The sequence below is a fragment of the Parambassis ranga genome, chromosome 2 (assembly GCF_900634625.1).
Source record: "Parambassis ranga chromosome 2, fParRan2.1, whole genome shotgun sequence".
Classification (NCBI taxonomy): Eukaryota; Metazoa; Chordata; class Actinopteri; family Ambassidae; genus Parambassis; species Parambassis ranga.
Genome location: NC_041023.1, coordinates 4280027 through 4298552, shown reverse-complemented (window position 1 = coordinate 4298552; position 18526 = coordinate 4280027). Strand labels below are relative to the sequence as shown.

Genomic DNA, 18526 nt, shown 5'->3' with positions numbered 1-18526 from the left:
CAGATACACAAACACATAATCAGGCCTCCATCTTTAATCTTTTCTTTTTTTTGTTTGGACCCAGGTCCACTAACCTCGATCTCCTCGTAGCTGGTTGGGAACTTCCTCTCCTCGAAGACGAGGATGTGGTGACGGATCCACTGCAGCAGCATGGTGACCAGCTCGTAATACTCCTGCCAGCGCAGCTCCAGCTCCTGACACACACACACACACACAGGCAGTTATTAAAATGATCCTCCACTGTGATTAAAGTCATGTGGAGTGAAGATAAAGTGGACTCACGTTGGCTTTGACACCATCCTGGATGTCTGGCACCCGCGGCATGGCGTCATACAGAGAGGAGACATATGTGATGAGGGACTTCTCATCCGGGTGGGGCACGTCCACATCTGTGGAGGTGAAATGAAAGCATAAACAAATGGATGTTTTTTTCCTGTGTGTAACATTATTGAAGGAGGGCATCTCCTTCCTCTCACCTTCTGGGTCCAGCAGCCTGGTGACGCCCAGCTCTCTCTCCGCCATGCTGAAGGCCTGCTCCAGATTCTCTTGGTTGGACTGCCGGTACACCTGACTCATGTCAATCAGAGTGGGCCTGCAGGCAGAAATCAGAGTAGAAATATGTTGTTAAAATGTCATCACTGGCAGCAAGGTCGGGGAGCAGTCATGGCTTTTTTAAAGAAGAAAAAGACGTAATGTTAATTCTTGCTGTGGATTGGGGTCTTTTTTTAGACTGCTTGGACGTATATCCTACTTTGTCTCCATGGCTATCGCTGCTCTCCTCTTGCACTTTGCTAACATGATGCTAGGTGGGAATGTCACCACAGAAAACAGATGTAGAACCTTAAATGTAACATGTTCATATGATTTTTTTTAAAATGAAACTGTGGCTGCAGGTCTACACACAGGTTTCTGGTTGTTCTGTGTGGCTGGAGGCAGTCTGATGGCGAGCAGAACGCCATTCCCGAGAACACGTCGGACAAGCCAAGACAAGACTGACTGCCAGAGAAGATTAAAATTCCCTCAATCGATTTATATGCAAACTAGACAGACCCTTCGCCTCTGAGTGCACTCACTGCCAATAAGATAAGTGTGGCCTAATAACATGCAGCAACAAGCTCAGAGCACTTTTAGGATCCAAATGCATCTCATGCACAGAAATATCAAAGAGAAACGTTACATAAGGACAGAACAGCTTTTCCAAACCACCATGTTTTAAACTTTCATACACTTGCACCACTCTCTGTACGTAGTAATCCCGCCGTGGTTCTTTCTGGGCGTAGCAGGCCTGCCTGTAAGACAGCCTGTCTCTGCTCAGGTGGATGAGGTGAGGCTCCGACTCCGACTCGGGCTCCTCGCTCTGGGACCCGCGGCTGGAGCGGGGCCCGCGGCTGGAGCGGGCCCCGAGGCTGCGGGAACTAAGGCCTGAGTCGAAGGAGTCCTCGTTGGGGACATCCTCACACAGCATGATCACCCGGTCCTCCAGGTCGCTGACGGAGCCCGCGGTGCTGCTGGAGGTGCTGTCCAGGCGCCTCTTTGAGCTAAACCTTCTCTTCAGCTTGTACATCGTGGCACTTCCAGGATTCTTAGTCTACAAAGTTGGTAAAAATGCTGCTGGTTTTAACATCATCTCCTCTGCTCCTCTTCTTCCTGCACCAAGAAAGAATCTCTGGTGCAGCAGTGAGAGCAGCAGTGTTTCGCTGCAACCTGCCAAGCCTCCAGTGAGAATACTGTACCTCCAGGGCAACCTTTTCTCTCAAATGAGTGAGATACACCCACATCAAGAAAGACGTCCTCCTCAGACAGAATGCCAGCTCAAGTTCGGCTTTTTAATATCATGCTGCACGATGCCTCAGGGCACTCCACCCAAAATACATGTTTTGAGTACAGAAGTCGCCTCCTCAGGGTTCGAGAGGTGGTTGTTAGACACCAGTGTCCTCTCTGAGGAGGACAGCAGTTCAAGGCACGTACAAAAGAAAGAGTTATTACAGCAGAAAAGATGTGGCTCAGAATGATACTCAATGAAAACACACTGAGGCGAGCAGCTCTGAGATCACTGCAGAGTCATGATGTGATTAAAAACGGAACTGAAAGTGTGAGTAAGAGTGCAGGATTTGAAATCAAATAAGATTACACACACACGGTGAAGGTTAGGTTTAAGTGAATCTGAATGAACTGGATGTAATTGAATGGAACTAGCAGCTCCGTCTTTTGATTTACAGCTGTTCCACACTCTGTCCTGACAGGTCCAGTGAGCTCCTGAGCGTCTCCAGTATGAACCATCTCTGAACCTACTGCAATAAATAAAACAACATGAAGCCTGCAGGTCACAGAGAAGACCAGAAAATTAATGTCCTGCGGTGTTACGGGATCCCAAGTCCAGGCAGGTTTTTTTAGCCCTGAAAATGCTTTAAAGACATTTTTCAAACATTAACGTCCACCTGAACCTTCGTCTCACCTGTGCTTGTGTATGATGGCGTTGAAGAGTTTGCCGTCTCTCCAGCTGGTGGTGAAATTGTCGCAGCGCAGGCCCTGGTATCCCTCCACCATCCTCTGAGACCACAGCAGCAGCTTCTCTTTGGCCGTCATGTCGTCCGACTGGCCGTTCACCTGAATGTCGGAGATCTACAGGAAATGCAGACTAAGAGTTAGAATTGGGTTTTTTTTTGCACATCACCATTTCTGAGAAATAAATTCTTTAATGATTTTTCTAATTTTCACTTCCAGCACACTAAACACTGTTGATGATGGCGTGATTAATTCTGTGAGGTTTTACGTCTCTTCAGCTCATTACGATCACTGGCGCTGGCCAACCACAGCAGACAGAATTGTCCAGGAGGGGGCGTGGCTTCCCTCACCCAAATAATTATAGAAATAAACAGCACTTGTCTAGCTGTTTAATTTAATTATCTAGTTTTGATTCTTTTCTCTTGTGAATATAAAGCAACAATTAGCAGGACCTTTTCATTTGACTTGTGCGTCTTCAGCCTGAGAAAATGTTCCGCTGCTGATTCCTTCCAGACTTGCGATGACTCACAAACAACCACTTTCACATGATTTCCATTAAACTCACTGTTTTGCTTTGTGATTTTTGGAGTGCAAATGAGTCACTGATCTTATAAAGTCTGACTGTAAGCTCCAAACAACACTCAGTAAATACTCCGGGAGCTGTAAATGACGGCAGAACCTCCACAGGCACAAACCTGCGACGTGACGTCCCAAAGAAACTCATGATGAGCTGCAAAGTATCAGGACTGTGTTAATACACTGGATCTTTTATGGCTACACTTTGCATGAATGCATCAGTAAGCAGCTACCTGTGATTAGATATACAGATGGTACTTTGTACAGAGCTGTTTGTTTTGTTCTGCTTGGTGCACGCATCATAACAGGCTGCCACAATCACAGGAAACAATCTGAGGGAAATCTACCTGCTCCGATCAGATGAGCAGCTTCTATCAGAGTGTTTACCGTGTGTGTGTGTGTGTGTGTCAGTACTTTATGATAAACTAACCGTACTTTAGTTGCTGATGTATCTGTCACAGATTTAATGCCACCATGTGCTGTTTCTAGCTGCTCTGTGTGTGATGATGAGTCACAGCAGAACCAATCATTTCACTTGCATGTTTTTGACAGGAAAGGGTGGAGGAGGGGAAAAAAAGAAGGCATTTCTTCCTTCTGCTATTTTTTCCTTGAGAAGGGAAACCCCGGCGCTGGACGTGGGCACAGAGTGACTCAGACCCGAGTGGAAACAGGACCTCCGCCCAGGACCGTTAGTTTATAAAAACTCACACAATCACCTGTGCATTAAAATCTGCAGCAGGGGAGCACAGAGCAGGTTACCCATTGTTTGTGCTAACAAAGAGATGACTGTTTATTTATTAAAAATGGCTGCCAGATGACTAAGTGCATTATATTTCATTACAAACTGAGAGCAGAGCAGATGCAGCCTCCTCCTGGGAATCACTGAGTCACACTGAGCACCCGATCCCACATCCCAATATAACTATCATTATAGCATCAAAGAATCTGCGTGTCCTCCCACTCCCGTTCCCAAAAAAAACCCCACTAAACCCTCTGCTGAAAGAACATCCGGACACATCTGCCCGCTGACTAACGCTTTCCTGCCGCCGGTGGTGAATTTTATACTGTTTATGTTATGAAATGAGTGGAACCCCTGCAGGACCACATGAGAGTGAACAGTACTTTGAAACTGGCATGCCATCGCTCCTCTTTAAAAATGAATGAAGTGTTTAGTCTTCGTGCACTCAAGGACTCTCGGGCACCGGCTGTATAAGTGCTGCCAAATGTCCAATAAGACCCATTTGGAAATGATTGGCTGTTGGATTCCTCTGTGCTGTAACTGCTGTGTCAACAACAGAAACCGACACGGAAGCAGCCTGATTATAATGTAATGATGGAACGCGCCAACGTGCAGTTTGAATAAAGGTAAACAACACATGAAGCCCCAAAAATATGGGGTTCAATACATGTAAATGCTATTTAAACACTGAAATATCTATGTATTACCTGGAAGTGAAGGATGATTGTCCATATCAGGCCCAGGGTCAGCTTTGGGTTTCCATCTGCAATGTCATCATTCCTGATGTTGACCAGTTTCACCTGATTAGAAGGAAGTTTGTTGGTTAATTTACACATTGAAACACAACCTGAACATTGAAAGTTTCTATATGTAAGAATTAAAAGTCATTAGTGTGCACTAACCACTTTCTAACAGAAGCTAACGTTAGCTTGTGAGGGGCTAGCTTACCATTTGTAAGATACTTAGGTAACCAATGTCCAACAGCAAAGTTATGAGTAGCTAGCTAAGCTTAGCTTGCGCGTACAGTACCTGTTCCGTGCTTGAGCCCCATGTAGAGAATTAATAAAATATTTATCTATTAAAATAGTACTTGATTGGACATCATTGTTCGCTAGTTTGTCATATTAATTCACCAGCTAGCATGATGCCTAACAATGCAGCCTTTAGCTAACAACAGTAGCTAACGTTAGCTTCAGTTGAGCTAGTAGCCCCGAATGTCTCTATTAACAAGGTTTTCTTTCTTCTAATTCCTACTTTGTTGTTCTTTACCGACCTGTCTGTGTTTGAGGAAGTCCAGAGCGATCTGTACATTCTGCAGCTTGTGGAAGCGCATCCGGCCTTTCTCCCGCGGCTGTAAGAGACGAGAGGACAGCCAACATGAAGAGGCGGGAAACACACAAAGGTCTGAATGACAACAAGCCCCATGACACAAAAACAGGTGTGCCACAAAGATCTATTCTACGGTGTGTATCTCCATGTATTTAAAGACAAAACTTAAAAAAGACAGCAAATTTGAAGTGCGGTTCAAATTCTGCGTGGTTCTGGGTGGACCCTGAGCAGGTCTTGACCCCCTACATGACCCTCAAGAGATTCAGCCAAGATGTCTGCAGGCGAAAGCATGATGATGAATGATCAAACATTCTCAGTTCTTCTCCCAATCATCAGTCACGACCTAGAATCACCTGCTCCCTGAAGCTCAGCCTGCTGATGATGACTGACACCTGATGCTGCAGCGCAGTCCAGTCAAGCATCTAACCCTGAAAACCTAAAGCTGCACGTATGAAGTTACCCCAGGAGTGACGGCCATGACATGCACCGGTGCTTCAGCCAGTCTCAAGCTTTGTTGCAGAATTAGTGATGAAACTTTGGCCTCTGCTTTTAATCCAGGGAACCCAGCGACAGCTCAGCTGCTGCCTGAGCCTAAACAAGCCTATTCATAAACAGTAAAGGACCATGCCGAAGAATTTACCTTTCACCATTTAATCATTTAAATCCACAGAAAGTGTTTGATGACAGGTGTTAACCAGCATATTCAGATATTATTTTCCTTTTATATGACTGTTTGGAAAAGGTCAGGGAGGGATGGAGGCATCTACCGTTTCTTTAGCAACAGTGATTGGTCCAAACCGATTGTTGTTCAGACACAAACACAAAGCTTGAAGCCTGGCCAGAAGGATTGTTGTGGTTTCCAGTTTTTTCAGATTTTTACTCATGTAAAAGCTGCATGTACTCTGTGTGCATGTCATTCTGAATCTGTTGTTTAAGCTTTGTCAGATTTACGGTATGGCCCTTTAAAGGAAAATGTGTATTGGTTTCTCTGCCTGTTGAAATTTTAAATTTGAAAGCTAATAAACTTCACTTTGACCATAAAAATCTTAACATTAGTCTGAATAAAGCTTCTTTTCTCCTGTCGTGGCTCCTGACTTGCTCTCTGGTCAAATGAAGCAGGACGATGTTGACACAAACAGGAACAATATATATGTATATACGGGGGTGGGGGGAGGTGTGACTGTCATCATGCACGACCCAGCAGCCACCTGGGGTGGTGACACATGCCACGCCCCGAGGAGGCGGCCAGCCACAGTCCAGGCGCCACTCACCAACCGCACGTTCCTCACAACGTCACGTTCCCTCGGCTACCACAGCAAGAGCATCGCAAGAGAGGAAGGCAGAGGAGGAGGAGGAGGAGGGGGGAGGGGAGGGAGGGGGGGGAGGAAGGTCAGGGCAGAGGTCAGCAAACAGGAAAAAAACAGGGGTCAAACAAGTCAGTGCAGAGAGGTTACAAGATGGAAGCAAAGAATGAGTTTAGTGTTTTAAGGTTTACATCACCAGAAGGTGTGTGCCCCAAAAGATGCTAACGATGTTAAGAGAGCGCGCAAAGCCGCAGCATGTACGACATGTCAGAAAGTCTCTGAAGAATCAGACATGCACGAGAGGAGACCCAGCAGAGGAGTCTCTGACACGCTCAGTAACAATGAGAAGACATGTGACCGCAAATAAAGTCAGGAGGACAGGAGAGCGGGGATGAGGAGGTGAAGCACATGTCCTGATGTCTGAGGTCAAAGGTCAATGAACGCTCACCAGTGTCTCTCCAGAGAGGACCTCCAGCAGGGAGATCAGGTTGTGTCCATCTCTGAGGTCCTCGTACAGGTCGGTGACGTGCCGCTGGGCCTGAGGGGGGGGGGGGGCAGAGGCATGGTGTTATTGATCAGGGATCAGCTTATTGACCAGCGTGCTATTACAGTAACAATACTTCACAATGAATCAAAGGAAGGACATAATAAATACACAACTACAGAGCATCACCAATCATTTTAAAGGAGCGATTTCTTTGTATGAGCTTTTATTTTTATAGACTTCTGTGGGTTTATTATTTTCTGATTTTTTTGGTTAACAAGAAGAAAAAAAGCAGTCAGACCTTATTAAGTGTGCAGACGCCACAATCTGTCCACATGTGAACCAAACTAACATCTGCATCCCAGGGAAACACCTCTACTAATGTGCTCAATTAATTCAAAATAATCTGATGTTCGCATAATGTATGATAAATCAACAAGGTCAAAAAAACTTGACCAGATCAGTATTCTTGGTTCTTTTTTTATTATTTGTAATAACTGACCTTAATTTTATCATCTGAACACCCAGAATGTGTCATATTTGTGGTAATTTGTTGGAAATCCAGGAGCTATTTTCTTTTGAGACTCCAAACTCCATATCTTAAAAAAAGAAATATTTTAAATCCTGTGTTTTTACTTATTTTTGTGTGACAAATGTTCAAAATGAAGCTCGCAGCAGGACCTTTGTTTTTCAGATTATTATTAACAATGACTGGAGAGATAAACACGTCCAACATGACACGAGACGTCTCACGGGAGGTAAGACGTTACAGGAAGTACAGTTTAAATAAGTGAGAGCTGGAGTGGAGTAACATTAGGAACACAACACCAAACACAGCTGTAGCACAGAGACACCTCTCTGTAGGACTCACAGCTCTCTTACATCGTCATGGTAACACTGCTGTCCTCAGCTAACATCGTCTATGTGTCTGTACGAGTTTCATGCATTCAGAACCAGATCTAAACATCTTGTTCTGTTTAAAACAAACTAAAACACTATCACTGTTGTCAAGCTATTTTCACCACAGAGCAAAAGTTATGTGTTAATAAGGAGGAAGGACAGGTCAGAGGTAACCATGGTAACACAGACATGCAGTGTCCACTCAGCACTCTGCTCACAGACAGCACCTACCTCAGCCTTCCAGTGCTGATGGGACAGGATGGAGGACAGGGTGAGGGGTGGAAAGAAGAAACAGTGATGTGAGAAGAGACATGTGAGGAAACAGTGGGACAGATGGCAAGGACACAAGATGCTGTTTGATTCGATGGAAATGAGACAAAGACATGTTTTTAACCATTGCATTTGACTGTGTCTGTCCCACACTGTGTGGTGTGTGTTCAGACATCTGAATGTTCCTGGCTTCTTTCCTTTAATCCCATGACTTTGTTGTGAGCACGGGTCCAAATCTCCTGGAGGGCAGCCGGATCGCTGACCGTCTCGAGTCCTTTGGAACCAAATCTGAGGGATTTCCCGACAGATAAGCAAAGAATGACGACAAAGCCTGCGTGAGTCATCTCAGGCTGAGCCCCGTGTGGCGGCGCGCACATGGACGGCGGCAGACATTCCTCACGCTTTAACACACTTGGGTTCCCGTGTGAAAACAAGGATTCATCGACCTGAACGAGCCTCTCGGACACACAGCTGGTGTTTTGAAAGCCGAGAATATCACTGGTGCAACTCGGCCTCGCTAAACCTGATGGAAACGACCGGTGTGTACGGAGGTGTGCGCCCTTCTTTGGTCAGGATGGGCATGACTCGTTACCGCGGCAACCAAAAGAAGCTGGTAGCAGATGCAGAGAACACGTGCTTAACATGTTTGGAAATAAAAGTCTATGAGAGGAAACAGACAGACCAACATGGGTCTGCCGCCATGTTGGAACCAGAGCATGCACAGTAAAGAACCAGAGTAATAAAAACTAACAAACCAGACATTATATTTGAGGAGTACTTCTAGTGTTTAGTTGGGTCTGTTTGGCGGAGTTTATGGCCTATACTGCAGCCAGCCACTAGGGGGTGATCCAGATATTTGGGCCTCAAACTTGGGAAGATGTCACACTGTCCATGTTTCTAACAGTTAACCTTGTTCACTGTTTGTGAATGGACATCCACCTGATATGAAACATTTGAACTTGTATTAGCGAGTCTTGTAACTCCCTGTTCCCCCGCAGACCCCTGAGAAGGAGCCCTGACAGTCTGGATGCCACCTGTTAAACCTGAGCGGGCCCCCACGGAGCCGCTGGTCCTGAGTGAGTCCAGGTGTTCATGAGTCACTCCTTCATATGCATCCAGTTGTAACACAAACAGCACGTGTGGACTTTATTACTTATTTGGAACTCTGATCTGTAGACAGGTAACGATTCCAAGTAGCCCCCCCCCCCCCCTCACTGAAGACACAGACTGCAGCTATCTGAGGTCATTTCAGGACCGCAGGAACCCGTCTTTTGGTGAAATCAGGATTTGTTGACTTGCTGGAGTTTCTAATGAAGCTGACAATAGATCATCTGTCAGGGAGCTCTTACCTTCACCAGGTGCTTGTTGACCCATTTTGTGAAGGTCTTTTTCTGAACTCGGTCCCGTTCATCTGTGGAAAAAAGACACAAAAATCAGTTTTTAACCCATAAACAACACATTCTGTATCAGCTTGGATTGGAGAAGAGTCTGCATCCTTCAAAGGCTGCAGGCGAGGACTCGAGGCGTGGCCTTCAAAGGATGGTGAATCCATCTTGACCCAACCTATCCCCAGATTTACTGCAGGGGTCAATGTTTTGACTTTGCTAAAACTTTGCAGTCCATATCTGTGTCTGAGAGGCCACATCCTTCAAAGGACACATCCTTCAAAGGACACATCCTTCAAAGGCGGCACGACTAAGCTGTCCCTTTTCGAAGGCTTGTTTTAACGCATCCCTCTTTTTCCTGATAATTAGGAATTAATAATTAGGATAATTAGGACCCACCATATCCCAGAATTCATTGCACACTGTTGCAGGTCGCTAGGCAACGTGAGCAGCGCATCACTGAAGTCACAGTGAGTCTTCCTCACACTTGCCCATCCCATTCAACAACTGCTGGTGTGGCCTCGGAGGGCCACACACCTGTGATCTCTGAAGACTGATAGACAGACCACATCCTTGCGAGGACGCCGCCTGCATTCCTGTCGCTATGATTACCCACTTCAGATATAGGCCCAGCATTCATTAGGAACAACTAAACTCCTCTATGCACCATTTGTGGACAACCTTTCTTCTCTTACTTGATGATTAATGATTAGAAGTTGCCTGAAGATGCAGAATTATCCGGTGATCTACATTAAAACAGCAAATCAAAAACGGCTTTGTGCTGCAGGTAATAAAACTGTTATCCTGCTTTCCCATCAGCAAAAACCACAAAAATAAAAACAGATTTTCCCACAGAGACCCAAAAACACACACTCCAATGAGCTGTGAGCGTCTCCCTCTTATGGTGACATACAGAAACATGTCCTGCCTTGCAGGATTGTAGCTGTTTCGGTTTTTACAGCCTGGCTACTCCCCCTGACATACCTGCATGTGCTGCACAATAATTTCCCCTAAACTCTATGAGGCATACAGCTGCCCTCCAGTGCGCACCTTCACCCCTTTGATGGATCAGCGATAAGGCCAGGAGTGATAAGGAGTGATCCAAGAAAACAATGTAAGAGTGTTTTTCAGTTGCACAGTGTGAGGACTGATTTATCTGGAGAAGAAAGAATGTGATGCAAGTTAAAGAGAAAGAGAGAGAAAAAGAGACGACATCCAGAGGCGCCAACACCCAATTCAGGGTGGCATCACGTCAATGACTCACAGACGCACTCATGACTGCATCAGAGAAGTGAAATAAAAATGGAAAAACAGCCACGTGTTGAATTCAGCATGAGGAATCTGGTCAGAGGCTGAAAACGGCACTTAACATTCCAAAAGCCGACAGACAAACTACACTGATCCCTCTTACAAATAATGTGTCTGCTTGGCTGCCTCTGCTGTAGCCTGAAGCAGCAGCAGATAAGCCTGGAAGTATCCTTTCATCCCGACTCAAAGACCAGCATTAAACCTTCTGAGTGAGTGACAGGCTTTGTCTGAGCCGCCGAAGTCTACATGTGATTGTTTTCTCAGCCATCAATAAAAAGAGTGACACATGAAGGGGTGTGGCCTGTTCAATTAAATAAATAAAAAAGAAATGAAGGAAAAACACAAACAACGAGACTCTACCTTTCCTGTGATCCGTGGCTCTGAGCATGCCGGGGTAGTCCTCTATGAAGACCCGGTCACTGCCCACACTGTCACACGAGTAGTTTCTGACTCTCTGCTCCATCGCTTCGCTGCTCAGCTATCAAACACAAAACATTGAGGGACGATGCCGTCTCCTTGAAAGGCTGCTTCACGCGGGTCCTGATCCTCATTCAGTTCCTGAACACTTTCCTCCCTTTCTCCATTTGCTGACATTCAGCGCAACTTTTTTTTTTTTTTTCACCAGCTCTTGCAAAATGCCTGCCTGTGGGCTGCGATGTCAGAAACTGTCATTCACCAACAGAGGGGAAGACTCTCCTCCTGGCCCAGCCCTGTTATGTACGCCCAGACCCCACCCACAGGAGCACACCTCAGTAAAGTGACCCCCCACCCCCACCCCCACTCTCACAGGGGCAGTCATATGTGAAGCACCAACCTCTGTTTATTCTGATCTTTGATTGATCGTACAGATTTGCCGGCAGGCCTGTGTGGTAAACACAAGGCTTTAACGGTCCCATATTTACACATTCACATTATACACACAAGCTCGGGGCAGGCCTGGACGGAAACTTAGCGACAGTCTCTGGTCATCCCATTGTGCTACAGGGTGTGATAAGCTCCATTTCAGGGAACAAATCACATACTAGAGGGCTTTGACACTGTAGTAATCATGATCGTTTTCCTCAAACTAAGCAGAAAGTGAAAGAAAATAGTGTAATAAATGAAAGTAACACAAAACAGCCTGATGCCTGAGTGCTGCTCCGGTCCGGTTAAGCACTTATGGCCTGAACCAATCAAGCACTAGCAGTTACAGGGCGTGTTTTACATGTGATGCCTGCAAAAATCCTCATCATGTGTCCTTCCAGCCACTGTTTAAAACTGATATTTGTATTCAGTGATTGCCTACATGCAAAACCAGCTGCAGAGACATCAAGGAGAAATGAGAGGAGAGAGAGGGATCAGAGGTCAAACACAGCTGCAGCCATCACAGAGGTATTCTTCAGTAAAGGTCACTGAAGGGATCAGACATCTGCAGCATTTAGCTGTACAGATAAAATCCTCTTATTTACACCAAAGTGACCAGAAACAGGTCAGTGGCGCCTGTTAACCCACACTGATCTCCAGCAGTGACCTGCCACACAACACCACAGAGCCTCAGTGAGAGAGTCCATGCTACAATCAGAAGAAAACTTCCATCAGCATACAAACACCAAAGAGGCTGGCAGCGGGGGCTTTGTTTCATCTATGGGAGAGAATCCAGGAGCAGGACGAAGAAAAGACGCATTTAAGCCGCTCTAATGAGAACAACCTGCAAGACTTTAGTTTTATTTGGAGCATTTCATGTGCCAGACCACTTCAGCATCAAAAAAACAGAGAGAACCCACACTGCTGCAGAAAAAAGAGCCAAAACACAAAGCTCCTATTGTTAGACGAGCTGAACAGTGTGCGTCTGTGTGCAGGACCAGGATCATTTACATCCCTTTCATGCAAACAGCTTCTGCCCACGATGGTGAGCACACATCATCCAAGCAGTGAACATGCACCTCCACATTCTGCAGAGACGTCCACACAGCACCTGAACAGCCGCAACACCTTTCACCCTAAGGAGCATCAATTTACTGCAGTCGCTGACATCAAGCTGTGAAAACGGAGGCATTTTTTGGATGCCTGCAGAGGGAGGTGGCTTGTTGGGACCTGAGAAAAGAAAGCAGCTGAGATAACAACTCAAACAGACCTTATGGGCCGTGAAGAGACTTCAAAAAGTCAGAGGGCAGAAAAACACAAAATCATTTCTGCAAAGTGGATTCAGGAGCCAGAATCTGCAGAATTCAGTTTATTGAAGGAAAACTGCAAATAATTACTCCCAGCCTCTTTTCCAATGCCTCGCTGAACCTCTGCTGTTTATTAATAGTTGAGCAAAACCAGAAAAACTGCAACTTGCAACAGCAAGTCCTGACCTATTTGATCTATTGATTTGATTCTATTGATATGATTGACGCCTAAATCTCCTGCTGCTGATAAGACACTGAGCAGTGAAAGGTGATTTTACGACAGTCCTGCTGTGAGAAGCATTCCTGCGGAGGGTACACACCCACCCACACAGACGGGGGGAGCCGCCTCGCGGCGAAAGCCTCACCCCCACCCACCTCCCTCCCAAAAAACATCTGTGCAAGTGACAGCATGTGGTGTCAGTCGCACGAAACGCACAGGAATGTGTATCATCTGCCTCACAGGTCCCGGTGGAGGTGATGATGGAGGGATGATGGAATGAAGGTTCATTAAGATTAAGAAACCTTTATTAGTCCCACAATGGGGAAATTGCATTTTTGCAACGGCATACAGACAGCAAGGGATAAGTTAGGAAAAAGATATATACAATATAAAATAGGCTACCAATAAAAGATATATACATTATAAACAGTTTACATATTTAACAGTTATTGCACAGGTGAGTGGAGGTAGAAATGGTATATAAACTGTACATAGTGCAACTAAATAAATAACAGTAAAATAAAAGCACACTGTGGTGTGTAAGTATTGCTCCTATCAGAAGTGTTTATTATATTTGTTCACATTCAGGGAGGAGCTCTGCCAAGGTGAGGAATGGAAGGCCCCAGCTGGAGGGCACATCCAGCCTCCTGCTGGCACAGACACAGAGAAGAGGGGGCTCTGCCTGTTGTTATCACTCAGGAACATAGTGGTGCAGACGGACAGTGAACTCTTCCTGATCAATACCATCCTTTAAACGCTGTATTTGAACCTTCCTACATTAAATCCCTCCTCCATAATGATAGAGGTCTGATGCCTGCAGCAACACAAGTATAATTTCCAACCTCTTTGTAATTAGCCATATGTCTGGAAATATGAGAACGGGGTAATTATAGGATTTATCCTGCTCAGATGTGACAGCTGAAGGCCGTTCAGGTGATAAACTCCAAGCTCTGCACGGTTTGTCTCCCTCTACTGGTCAGAAATCTGCAGTGCCAAACATCAGAAACATGAATATGCTTTACTCCACTTTAACCAGTAGCTGACAACCTTATTTGTACAGAGTTAACAAAAAAAATCCAAGGTCACTGGAGGCCCTGCAGTGTTGACATATGGTTATGGGCTGTGTGGTTTGTGTTAATGGTTACCAAGACAACAGAGCAAAAATATAAACACACACAGAAGCTAAGAGCCATCAGAGAGCCGCTTTGGTCCCAGTGGAGAAAAATTAAGAGGGGACGTTTATGAAGGCCAAAGGGCACACAGATATCAGAGAAATTATAATCCGTCACACGTAAACAAACGTTACACAACGTTTCCATTCTCTGTGACTCAGTGAGAGTCTGCTCAGTCAAACATCGACAACAAACACCAGAGGACGGGCAGCAGTGACATGCTGCTGGAGGTCATCAAATATTCCACAGTTATCAATAACAATGTTTGATAAACTGATTAATAATTTATTAGCAACAGGCAGAAAATAATAATAAAAAAACATTAAAGATGATTATTAGAGAAGCGACAGATCTATAGATCTATAAGCAACATTTCCTGCTGATTCACTAATCAATACTTCAAATCAAATGAGACTCATCACTGATCTCTGAGAGACCGCAGTCCACCCTTTTTGACCCTCGGGGCTTGTTGGACTGTGTGTGGGTGGAGGCATGGAAAAGGTTAACACCATCACCCAGCAGCCCCTCCCAAACAGACTCTCCTCCTGTTACACAGGCTGAGGGATGAGACGGCGGCGGCGCAGCGCTCCGACCTACCTGCGCAGCACATGCGGCTGTACAGATGAGAGCCCACCTCTCCGCAGCTCATCTCATGGATGTAATTAGTTCGTCGGTAGATGAACTCCAGCCCGCTGCACCAGGACGGCCCGGCGGCCCGCATGGTTTCCTCCACCTCGGCCATCCCGGCGGTTTGTGTTTACGCCGCGCGTAAAGAGCGCAGAGCGCACCGGACTTTCTCGTAAACGCCCCCTGACTCGCGGATTTCTCGTGCGTGGTACCAGCCCGCCAAAGTTTTCTCCCTCCACTGAGAGAACACATTGAGGAGAAAAAAACAGGGTCGTGTCAGATTGCAGACACTTTGTCACAGGCCCAGCCCACTTTTGTGTCGGTTAGTGAGATGGAGCGCAGCGCCGGGCTGCTCCATCCTCCTCTGCTTCAAGCGCAGCGACCAGAAGGAAAAACAAACGCCTCCAAGGCGCGTCTGGGAGTAAGATCCCCGAAATACACACACCAGAGAGCCGTATATACTGCTGAGGACCACACGCTACATCCTTATTTTAGCCTGTGTGATAGCTGGGCCTCTCCCAGGATTACATAACCCTCCAGCCCCCTTAATGCAAAGCAGACTCTCTTCTGGTGAAGGGTTGTTCTAACAGCCACTCAGAGACGGTTCTTTCTTTTGTCTCGCTGGGAGCAGGTTTGACTGCCCGCATATTTACCCGCCGGTGATAAATCATCACTTTCCCTCCACATCCACAGCAGCTGTGGCTCATAAATATCTCCCTCTGAGGAGCCCTGTTTGCGCTCTGACTTTGCGCAACTTGGAGAAATATTTCATCCAATAAAGCTGCTCATTAACAGAAAAGTACTTCTGAGTGTCTTTTATTGAGAAGGTGTGGACTCTAAAGTACAGGAATGATGTTTGGGGAGAGAAATAACACCAGGAGAGCTTAAAGTCAAACAGCCCAACATAAACATACTGATTGACTGTAGGTGAAAAATATTTTAAAGGTCTGTCAGTATACACGGTTTAAAAACCCTGAGTCCCAAAAGCTGAACATACTGGGAGGGGATTCCCTGATGGAGAAGTGATCCTAATGACACTGTGATGGTGTCCTTATGGTTTGTTGACATATTCAAAGAACTGTAAACGATTTTTAAGCTCATTTAGCCTGTGTGGATTTAAGTTGGATTTGCAGGCTGCAGTACCAGCGGACACCGATGATGATGATTATCCAGGCAGAGCAACAGCTAGACTAGTATCAACAAATGCTATAAAAACCTGAAAATCCAAAGTGCTATTAGCAATTCGATGCAAACAGTCATCACAAAAGTCACCATAAACATTTTTAGGCGTTAGCTAACACTCAGCCAGGAGTAATATTTGATATTTGACTTAACGATGCACTTGATGGCGCTATGTGTTCAAACAGACTTTAACCTGGTGGCTGAGAATTTAATAACTGCAGTTCCAGAAATGGCCACTTGAGGCTGGCTCTGACAGTGAGTCGATCCCCGCAGACCTACATATCAAACTGTCCGACTTTACTAGTGATTTGTCCTGATAAATCCTTAACAGTCGTCCTCTGCACACATCAACTACACCTCTTTTCTAAATATCTGGACTCCCTGAAAGCAGGGCGGAGTCATGAGCCAAGAGAGCAACCACTTCTCATCAGGAACCCTGTGTGTCGTCACAAAGGTTCCTCCGTCTTTTGTGGATTTTTATATTGATAACTCCAGCGTGCGGCTGGCTGTGAACAGTGCTCCGGTGATCACGTGTGCACCTGTGGACCTTCACATTCAAAGCAGGATTGATAAATAAAACATCCAGCTGCTTATCTGAGTCATATAACAGCTCTATTCAACAATATTCAAATGCTGCTGCAGACACGAGGCCTCAGTTTATACGAGGAGAGAGTCGACCTGCAGTGTAAAACATCTATAAACTAAAAGCTGCACAGTAAAGGCTCCACAGCCTGGCAACCACTGTGGTTTCTAACACAGTATGTGGTCTGTTGTGAGGGGCATGTAGGGACACGGTGCCTTGTTACCAGCGCTGTGTCCTTCAGTTAGCGTGTTGTTCCCCTTTCTCTCTGTTAAAGTGACTCACAGCTGCAAACCACAAGCCAGAAACTGAACCCACAGTGGCTCCGTCCTTCGTGAACGCTGCTGCAGATTTGGGTGTGGCTTCCTAAATGGCTTTAGCGCACAAAACATGAGTGGAAGTCTGAAGGTGAGAGACACCAGGAGACACTATTAAAGGTCGTATTCAACAATGGCTCCCTGCACAGACACAGCTCTCAGATTCCTTTAAGGTCCTGAGGATCAGGCTGAACGTTTGTTGTTATGGCCGTATCCAGGATACGCAGTCCTCTCTGTCCTCCGTGTCGGGTTCACTACCATCAGCCAGTCGCCATGTGTGGCGAGCTTTTTTTAAACCTGGCCCAGGCCGGAGTCCCTTTTACCCACTTTCACCTTCCCACTGTGTCAAAGGCACCTTGCTGCTCCAGCACAAGTGCTGTTCAAGATGTTTACTCAAATGTACACAACAAACAACAAACAGCAACACTCCCAGCCTGCCTTCTGGGGACCGTCGCTGATGTTCAGGGTGTAGCCTGCACGTCTGCACTGCGGCAAGTGAAGACGCCTGAAAGCAGATCTCCTCCAATGCAAATCAGCTGGATATTGACAGAAGGTGCAGATAACACAGGGCCTGGTTCGTCCACAGTCCAACTGTGTGTGTGTGTGTACTTTACACAACACACGCAGTGGTCTGAAATGTGGGTTTGTGTTTTAATTCTGAGCATATTTTGCATATTCACCCTCTGCATGTGCAGAAGAAAGTTATTTTGGCTTTAAAAGTTACTCAGCTGGTTACAACAAAGGCAGGAATGCTGTGAAAACTATTCTTATCTGCTCAAGGTGTGTCCGCTCCACTGTGTGTGAGAAGGATTGTACAGTTTATAGTAGAGCTGAGACCTGTGGGAGAGATAAGGGAAAAGTACAACACGGCTGTAGTCCAGCATAACAACTAATCTGTTCAAGATGGCGTGTGTTCTGTTAGAGGGACACTTTTCTGATTAAGCTCAGGAGCTGTAATTACACATAATTATGGGATACTGAGGGATAAAAAAATAATAACAAACCTTCATTTATATGGCACCTGAATGAATGCTGCGGGCAGAAGTTTAGCACGTTCACCATGAGCGGGTGTGAGCTTTAATCAGAGTTCATGTGTGAGTCGATCCACTACTCCACCAGCACTGAGCAGTAAATATCAGAGTTGATGTAAAGACTCCACCACTGTAAGCACTAACACACAACACAGCTCCATCTTTGCAACAAAACTCCTAATCCAGAGTCTGCTAAAGCCGGATAATCCGATTTATTCAACGGGGAAAATGTGGAGCAGAAAATGGCCGACTGAGGTTTTGTTTTTAACCAGAACGGGCAGCTAGCTGAGAACGTAACTTATGCTGAACTGGACACAAACACCAATACCTGATTCTTTTACTGTTTCGGCTGGATGGACAGCAGGCCTGGTGCAAATGGTTTAAGCACGTTAACACATGTGTTGTCATAGCTTGACATTTCTTTACACTCTGAACTCACATACCCAC

General features: G+C 45.8%; 1 protein-coding gene across 14 annotated transcripts in view; it reads right to left on the bottom strand.

Moving 5' to 3' along the window:
• pleca (plectin a) overlaps nt 1-18526 on the bottom strand; it is a 66611-nt gene that overhangs the window by 20283 nt on the left and 27802 nt on the right. For 4 of the 14 annotated variants that reach the window (XM_028421863.1, XM_028421905.1, XM_028421913.1 and 1 more), the window contains exons 2-10: nt 9457-9518; nt 8069-8083; nt 6902-6991; nt 5094-5171; nt 4528-4620; nt 2456-2622; nt 477-592; nt 283-389; nt 75-194 (exon numbers count right to left, since the gene is read on the bottom strand). In XM_028421863.1, coding sequence (XP_028277664.1) covers nt 75-194; nt 283-389; nt 477-592; nt 2456-2622; nt 4528-4620; nt 5094-5171; nt 6902-6991; nt 8069-8083; nt 9457-9518 — 848 coding nt within the window. Of the gene's footprint in view, nt 1-74; nt 195-282; nt 390-476; nt 593-2455; nt 2623-4527; nt 4621-5093; nt 5172-6901; nt 6992-8068; nt 8084-9456; nt 9519-11160; nt 11429-14939; nt 15446-18526 lie in introns of those variants that run through there. The other 10 variants (XM_028421889.1, XM_028421923.1, XM_028421932.1 and 7 more) reach the window with 6 other exon arrangements.